The sequence below is a fragment of the Pinus tabuliformis genome, chromosome J (assembly GCF_031772625.1).
Source record: "Pinus tabuliformis cultivar Carrire ecotype Pingquan chromosome J, CPIR1, whole genome shotgun sequence".
NCBI lineage: Eukaryota > Viridiplantae > Streptophyta > Pinopsida > Pinales > Pinaceae > Pinus > Pinus tabuliformis.
In genome coordinates, this window is record NC_142295.1 from 830,137,849 (window position 1) to 830,146,577 (window position 8,729).

Below are 8,729 nucleotides of genomic sequence, written 5' to 3' on the forward strand. Positions count from 1 at the left end.
AATCTCAATAACTGGTGGACAAAATGAAAACCCCCTTTCACCATTACTTGGAAATTGTAATACACCGTCAAGAATCTAGTTAAGTGGTTCAAATCACAAGTGGAATACAGTTAAACGTCTAATTAAGTCGTTCAAATCACAAGTGCAAGCGCTATGCTTTCGCTGTGATTCGAAGCTCTTTAATGAAGTCGTTCAAATCAAAACTGGTATGTGTTTGCTTGAATTCCAAGCTGCTAGCTGTTAACGCGGAGCTCTGACAGATCACGTAATTGGAGTACAAGTTCAGAACAATATGGTTGCCAGCGCTCCATATCTGACAAAGCCCATGTGCTGCTGCAGTGCCGTCGCCAATAATAATACAAGTGCCCACTCACAACCTATATTCCATGTATCTCATACATTCCTCTCATCGATGGGTAATTGCTACGGGTACTCGGTCCGCAGAAATAAGGTTATGGAGAACACACACACAAACGGATCGGGTCGCAAATTAATGCAATTGCAAGAGTATGGAGATGGCGGGGTTAATCGTGACAGGCCGATACCCCCCTCAATAGAAAGCCATCGTCGCGAAGGGCACCGCTCTTCTGTGCAAGCGTTCACTGAACATAATATTGAGAGCGTCCACGATCTGAATCTTCAACGACCATTGCATTTTGATCTTGGTTTACAAGACAAGGAGGGTAATTTTAATCACCTAAATCCGTCACAAGGTGGAGAGGTTCGCAGAATTAAGGTGTTGATCTCTTCGAGAGAACTGTCTGAATTATTTCGTCGGAACAACGGTAACGGAGATGGGGATATGAAGTCCTCTCTGTTGCAGAAATTGCAAGGCAATGAAATAGGTGTGCGGCGTTCTCGACGTTCTTGGAAGCCGTCACTGTCTCGTATCCCGGAGGTAATTTCCTCATCAGTATGAGAAGCCGCTACTCTCATACTGGCATGACATGCCGCCAACTGCTTGTGACTTCTGCAGCTTGAGACGGAGAGACCCTGTCCGCTCTCGAAGAAGTCATCGTATTTATTTATTTACTATTATTTATGATGATTCCGTTTAATGGCGAGGGGCTGGAACATGGACGTAGATAGTTATGAAGCCTGCAAATTTGAAGTATGGTTGCTTCAGGATTGTGGATCGGGTTGGAGATGTAATGATTTTACGAGTTTTTAATATTAGGGTGAAATCTACCACCGGTAGCGTTTAATTTTACTTCATAGTTACCCAGTTCTAATTGGAATACGATACGGTATGAAAATAAATACATTCAAGTTTTTTCAATTTGGAAAAAATTGGGTATGCTTTAAAAAATTCAAATATATGTTTCAAAATTTGCCTAATCTACTTGTAATCTGAGTGAGCTTTGGCTTAACTTACTGATTGCTCACTCTATCTGGACAATCCATTAATATTTTTTGATGTTTGGGCCAAAGAAAAACCAGTTTTTGACCTTCATTCTTACCGATTGCTCACTCTATCTGGACAATCCATTAATATTTTTTTGATGTTTGGGCCAAAGAAAAACCAGTTTTTGTCTCCGCTTTAATGTCTCCGGCATGTATCGTTTGTGTATGGAGTTGTCTATAATGCGACTTTTTGAGATTCCGGTGACGGAATCCGGCGGAAGAAATTGATATGAAATCATGTTTTGTTGCAGTTAAAATGGTTTTTTAACTGCATATTGGGATTCAGCACCCTGAAAAACCCCTGGGACGCTTTCATTGTGCAGAAACTAGCTATCAAACTTGGATTCCAATAAATTACTGCCGGATTTTCACCGGAAAAAACAGCCGGAAAGACTTTCAAAAAGTCGCGTTAAAGACTACTGCTTTGTGTATCATGAAATTGAATTTTTAGGATAATTCAGCTGAATCGAACGAATCGAGGAATATTCGAATTTTTTTAGACCGATTCGGCCGCACTCGGTAACTGTGATAAAAAAATGTTTATAAAATCAGAGACCATCTTTTGGTTGGTCATGTATATGTTTGAGGGTTTGCTTTGTTTGCGCTTTCTCACGAGTAAATCAAACCATAGAAACTCATTGTAGTTAAAGAAGCATTTTGATTTTTTTGTTCTGAGGAGAAACAAAGTACAAGTATTTTGATTGGAAATAATTTTTGCTTCCAAAATCGACAACTTTGCAACGGTTAATTAACAGATAAGTGCGACAGAGACATCAGGTTATTGACAAGTTCTATCTTCATCTATGTATCAAATATATATCAACATGGTTATTAGTTTGAAGATAATCTAATGACTACTCAATACACGAAAATACATTATTGGCCAGTTCTATTTTCACTTTTAATTAATATATCCAGCTTAATATGTCAAATATTACGTATGTGTTATTATATAAATAACAAATAATACTAAAATTTTTAATCTATAAAAATGAAAGTACATTTTAAAATAAAATTAATATTATAAATAATTAAACAAAAATGAATAAAAATCAATACGAAGAATGAAATCACTAAAATTTATTAATTAATAATTAATATTATTAAAGTTACAATTTGAACTATTTTTATTTTTTTAATTAAAAAATTCAAAATTTATAGGTATAAATTAATTAATTAAAAAAATTATTAAAATTTGTAGATAAAAAAATAATTTACTATTTTGTGGATTATCATGCACCATTTTTTTTTATTTTTATTTTAATTATGGTGTTTATATCAACAACAATGAACTTTTTCTTAAAAAAAAAATAAAATAAAAAAGAAAAACACAAGAAAACAACCACACCAAGATCACTAGCATCAATATTACCTTGAAATCCTAAGAGTGAAACACAAACACCAATATTAACCTCAATTTCTAGATTAAAAAAATTGCACTAACATCAGTAAGGAAACAATGGAAAAACACAATTTGATTGGGAAAGATAAATTTTTGTCAAAAAAATATTAAAATTAGTGCTTAAATTTCAACGAAATTGTTTAACCTATAGTGGATTTTGAAAATGGGTTTTGCTACGAGTACATAAACACGAGATGAATCATATTAGGAGCTATAACCATAATGATCTAAAGAGCATGACAATTCAACCCTAGAAATCCAAAGACAAAGAAATTGAAAACTTAGGAAGAAAAGAAAACTTTAGTAGAAACCCAAAAATCATTAACGATTGAAAACATTGAAATAAAAAAATGAAAGAGAACATGAAAAAAACCATGATTATTTAATCTTCCACTATTTTGTCTTAATCCTAGCACCACACTTAAAAGAAACAATTCATCAACAACATAGAGAAAAATGAACTATTATATGAGAGTCATCTATTTTTGAATTTGAAATATTGAGGTCACAAAGATAATGAAAACATGCATAGAGTGAAAACACCATTAAAAAAAGAAGTAGTTGTGCCAATTAGATATTTTTGGACATTTTCTAAGAAAAATATTCTCCCATTTGGTTAAACATTAGTCTATTTTCACATATATGTCATTAAATTGATGATATTAGCAAAAAACTTACAGTATTTAATGGCAAATTACTTTATTTTTATTTAATATTTGTCTACATTCTATATGTATGATTTTTCAAACCCAAATAGTCAAATATAATACAATACATGGGCATAATATTTGAATCCTTAAAAAGCATCCTCACACTATTGCTAACATGGAAAAGTATTATCCCTTCATATATAAACTAAACTCATAAAAACAGATTAATGTGGGTAACCAAAGAGCCAAAGATGGATCCATAAAGAAGTAAACCAAAATTTATTGAAGGGAAGCCATGTAACTTAAAAGATCCAATTCACAAAACCAATCCAAACATCCAAAAACACAAAATTCCACCACTAAAATCTACAGAAGCAAGTTGCACAACCTTGTAGCAGGTATATATGTGGTTGAATATATAGGGTCTTAAACATATTTGTAATGAGCGTTGACCTAATAGGAGAGGCACTTGTGGAATGACACAAAGTATGTATATGTAGAAATCAATATAACTATTATTGAGATGAGAACTTATTATTTGGTTATATGGATATATATAGGTCATTTGAAGAAGGCTTTTCTAGTATATAAGTAGTTGTAGTGTTTAGCAACTGAACTATATTATCACTTTGTGAGTTGTAGTCAATATTCATAGTTTAATTTATTTGGGTTTATTAAGATATTTTAAGGACTTGGTTCATAATATTTGGTTTCAAAAAGAATAATAGTTGGTTTTTCTCTTTGGATATTCCTTTTATGATTTCCATTGCAACATTTTTTTAAGATATTGAATTGCATGCAAATTTTAGTGTTAAAAAGAAGAAAGAACAAAGTGCATATAGTCAAAATTATGTAATATAATTACACATAATCATAAAGTTACAATCCATAGGGTCACAACCTGGAACCTCCATTTAAGTTAAACCTATCCAAACATCCTAGTGTCGATAGCCATAGGGCCAATTAAAGCCATGTAAACATCCTAGTACCAATAGCCATAGGGCCAAAAATAAAGTCATATGTATGTGAAGAGCCACATCAACTCATCCACCTTGACTCCAACAATAAGAGATTGAACGACCAAATGCAAGGAACAAACACCTCTGAAATCATAGCAATAATTAGGTTCATTATCAAACATAAGCACTAAAATTAGTGGTGACCATAGCCACAAAATCAAACGACCAAGGCCACAAATTCAGTGCCAAAATCCATAGTGAAAAAGATAAAATCCAAAGGGGAAACCAAAGCCCAAGATTAGATACCAACACTGAAATAAATCTCAATATCGAAAAGGAAAAGGAAACCTCAAAACAAACTTTGAAATTGTTTAAGACTAGAACCATGGAATTTAAATGACCACAAAAAAAATGCAAATGTAAGCATCCTCAAAACTAAATTGCCACCTATAATATCATAAGGCCAAACTTTAATCTAAATAATTCAATGCAGAGGAACATTCTAAAAGTTAATCAATGACCCTTACTTAACCAACCTTCCTATCATCCATCAATATAACACTATGCAATATACAAATTTTCCACCTATTGTTAATTTATAGCTTAAAACATTCCTAATATATAACCAAAAAAAAGTTAAAACAATAATGAAGACATTAAAAATCTTAAAATTCTACACCTTTATTTTCTAATTGATATATAATATTCCTACATTCTATCACACATCAAAGTCAACGCAAGAAATAAAAGATTAATTTTAATTATATTTAAATTATATATTTAATATGAAAAATTTAAAGTTGTATATATTTCATATTAAAGTTCATGTTTTCTTTATTTTAAACAAATTTATCATTCAAAATAAACAAAAATTAAAATTCAAAACATTAAAGACATTAAATTTTCACAATAGTATAACCTTTTATTTTCTTAAATATCAGGGTCAATGCAAGAAAGAAAAAATAATATTAAATTTGTATTTTCTTTAAAATGATATCTCAAAAATGTAAAGCATTTCTAGATATTAAGTTAGAAATTTAATTCATAGTTTTATTTGGGTAGTATTTTTTGACATAACCATGATTTAGCCTTACTGTTGTTAAACTTAACTTGTAGAATCAAATTAAAGATATTTTTTTATGTGATTAAAACCTTCTCATAAGGAATTTCTCAACCCTCCCCTGATACCCCCTCCGCTAGGATAACCAGAAGTTCTTCAAAGGATCATGGAGCGCCCAGTGATGTACCCAAAAAAGGGCCTGGCAGAAAATCGGCCAAACAGCAGAGAGAAGAAAGTACTCAGAAAGATATTGCCATGGGCTCTCAGACTCCTATAGAATCCTTCATTCTTGGACACTCGGATAAAGAAAATAATAACAAGGGCAAAGAGAGGCGAGCACCTCTCCATGTAACCGGTAAACCATGATGAAAATGCTATCCTGGAACAGTAGGGGACTAGGGCACCCCTCCAAGATAGCAGCCCTTAAGGATTTAATCCAAAGTGAAAAGCCTGAAATCGTCCTTGTTCAAGAAACAAAGCAAGATCAATCTGAAATTAACAGAGTCATCAGCCAGCAAAAGCGGTACAGTGGTTGTGCAAGTGAAGCAAGAGGAGCCTCAGGTGGCATCCTAACAATGTGGGATAGTAACAAATGGAGCTGCAAATCCACCAAAATACATCAGAACTGGATCAGTGTTAATCTAGAAAGCAAGGAAGATGGATCAACGGTAAAAATCTACAATATTTATGCACCGACTCAATACAGGGAGAAAGAAGTGTGCTGGAACACTTTGAAAACAAATATAGAAGAAGAGCAGGACAACAATATCATTCTTGCAGGAGACTTAAATTTGGTTTTGCATGCCAACGAAAAAAGAGGGGGAAACTTCAACCCAGACCCATTCAGAAATCGACTTGAGAACATTATGCAGGAGCAAGATCTGGTTGATATCAAACCCAAGAACCGCAGGTATACCTGGAGCAACAGACGATTAGGAGCTGGCAACATCATGGAGTGCCTTGACAGGTTCCTCATAAATATATCATATCTGTCCACCTTCACTATTGGCCAGTTAAACATTCTCAATGTCTCCGCCTCTGATCATTATCCAATAACGCTTACTCTGCACAGTCATTGCCAGCTAGGACCACTTCCTTTCAAATATTGCTCTCTCTGGAATCGTATCCCTACAGCAAAAGATGTGGTGTGGCAGGCTTGGACCCAACATGTGGAAGGCTCCCCGACATATATCTGGGAGAAAAAATTAAAGAGAATAAGACAGGCTCTAAAAAACTGGGCAAAGAACAATTACCAAGAGCCTGAGATGAGTAAAAAGAAAATTAAGAAAGACCTTGAGGAAGTGCAGCAAAATATTGAAGTCTTTGGGCTTTCCTAGCAAGCCAAAGAGAACGAAATAAGACTTTATACCCAGCTGAGACAAACTATAAGGGATGAAGAAACTAAATGGAGACTGAAATCAAGGTAGCTACGGCTGCACGAGGGAGACAAAAATACTTCATATTTCCATAAGCAGGCTACAATTAGAAAGGCCAGAAATACTGTGAACACAATTAGGGATAACGAGGGGAATAGCTACAATACCCAGGATTCCATAAAAGAAGCAGCCACCAATCACTTCAAAAACCTTTTGACAGAGGAAAAAAGTGAGGAGGATTACACAAGTTTACTACAGCACATGCCTAAAGAAGTCACCCAAGAAACAAACAGCAAGCTCACGCAAGAAGTAGAAGAAGAAGAAGTTCAAAAAGCAATTTGGGGTCTTCACCCAGACAAAGCTCCAGGACCTGATGGGTTTCCAATCAGTTTTTACAGAGAATACTGGCAGATGATCAAAAAAGATCTATTAAAGATGATACGCTGGGTTTTACAGAAAGGCAAAATGGGGGGACTCACCAACTCAACCCATCTAGCCTTAATTCCAAAAGAGAACAGACCCTCCACCTTCTCAAGGTTTCGACCAATATCCTTATGCAATTCTGCATACAAAATAATTACAAAAATTCTATCATCCAGGCTTAAGCCTTATCTCTCCTCCTTGATCTCAGAAAACCAAGGGGGCTTTCTCCCCAATAGGCACATCTCTGACTCCATCCTTCTAGTGCAAGAGGCCATTCACTCAAGCATAAGCCGAAAGGAGAAAGGGTTTGTCCTAAAGCTGGACCTTGCCAATGCCTTTGATAGGGTTAGGCACTCCTTTCTGTTTGCAGTCCTGCATAAAATGGGATTCGACCCCTCCTTCATCAATATGATCAAAGCCTGCATTTCGAATCCATGGATCTCCCCACTGATCAATGGGAGACCTTGTGCTGCTTTCCAATCCTCTCGAGGCCTTAGACAAGGCTGTCCCCTGTCCCCATATTTATTTATCCTCATGGCTGAGTCTCTTAGCAAAACCTTGGATTTCAATCGAAGAATAGGCCTAATCACTGGCATCAAATTTGAGCAAGGTACAAAGAACATCAACCATTCCCAATTTGCTGATGATACCCTCTTGATTGGAGGGGCGTCCATCACTATTGCAAGGCGCTTCAAGAAGATCTTAGATCAATTCATGGAATACTCAGGAGGGAAGGTTAATCAGTTAAAAAGTTGTATTTATGGTTGGAACACATCAAATCACACCATCCACAGCATTGCAAAAATTCTAGGAGTCTCATACAAGCTAAACTGGAACCACTTCACATACCTAGGGATGCCGGTAAGTATGGGACCTCTGAAGGCTGATACTTGGAATGAAATCCTTGACAAAATAAAGAGAAAAATCCAACAATGGGGATCTATGTGGCTGAACCCAGCAGGACGCCTGGTACTACTAAAATCAGGTTTGGCCTCTCTACCCATTTATCGTTTCTCTTTGTACCAAGCTCCAATGGTCTTCCACCAAAAAATGGAAAGAGCTCTTAGGCATTTTCTCTGGCAAGGAGGGAAAACGGAAAAAAAAAAGTTCAATTTGGTCAGTTGGAAGAATGTCATTCAATCTCAGGAGAAAGGAGGACTTGGAATAAGATCTCCAAAACTGCTGAACTTAGCTCTTGGAGCTAAAATAATTTGGAGAATTATCTCAGGGGTCACAGCATGGTGGAAGACGGTTCTCGAGGAAAAATACCTGAACAGCACTAGGCAACAACTCCTGGACACTAATATTCCCAACAGAGATAGCACACAAATTTGGCAGCTCTGCAAGAAAGCCATACCCTTTATGTCTCAGAACACTTCAAAGGTCCCAGGAGGGGGGAGCAGCATCAATTTTTCCACTGACCGCATATTAGGACAGCACCCCATTGGATCAAAA

General features: G+C 35.5%; 2 protein-coding genes across 2 annotated transcripts; both read left to right on the forward strand.

Annotated features, from left to right (window-relative positions):
* The first annotated feature begins 398 nt into the window (after positions 1-398).
* LOC149229272 (uncharacterized) lies at positions 399-1,290 on the forward strand. Its single transcript, XM_089375804.1, has one exon. The coding sequence runs from the start codon at positions 413-415 to the stop codon at positions 917-919; it is 507 nt and encodes a 168-aa protein (XP_089231930.1). The 5' UTR covers positions 399-412; the 3' UTR covers positions 920-1,290.
* Positions 1,291-5,837: 4,547 nt separating this feature from the next.
* On the forward strand, positions 5,838-6,812 carry LOC149229273 (uncharacterized). Its single transcript, XM_089380994.1, has one exon. It carries the CDS (start codon positions 5,838-5,840, stop codon positions 6,810-6,812), a length of 975 nt encoding a protein of 324 aa, XP_089237120.1.
* Positions 6,813-8,729: the final 1,917 nt, after the last annotated feature.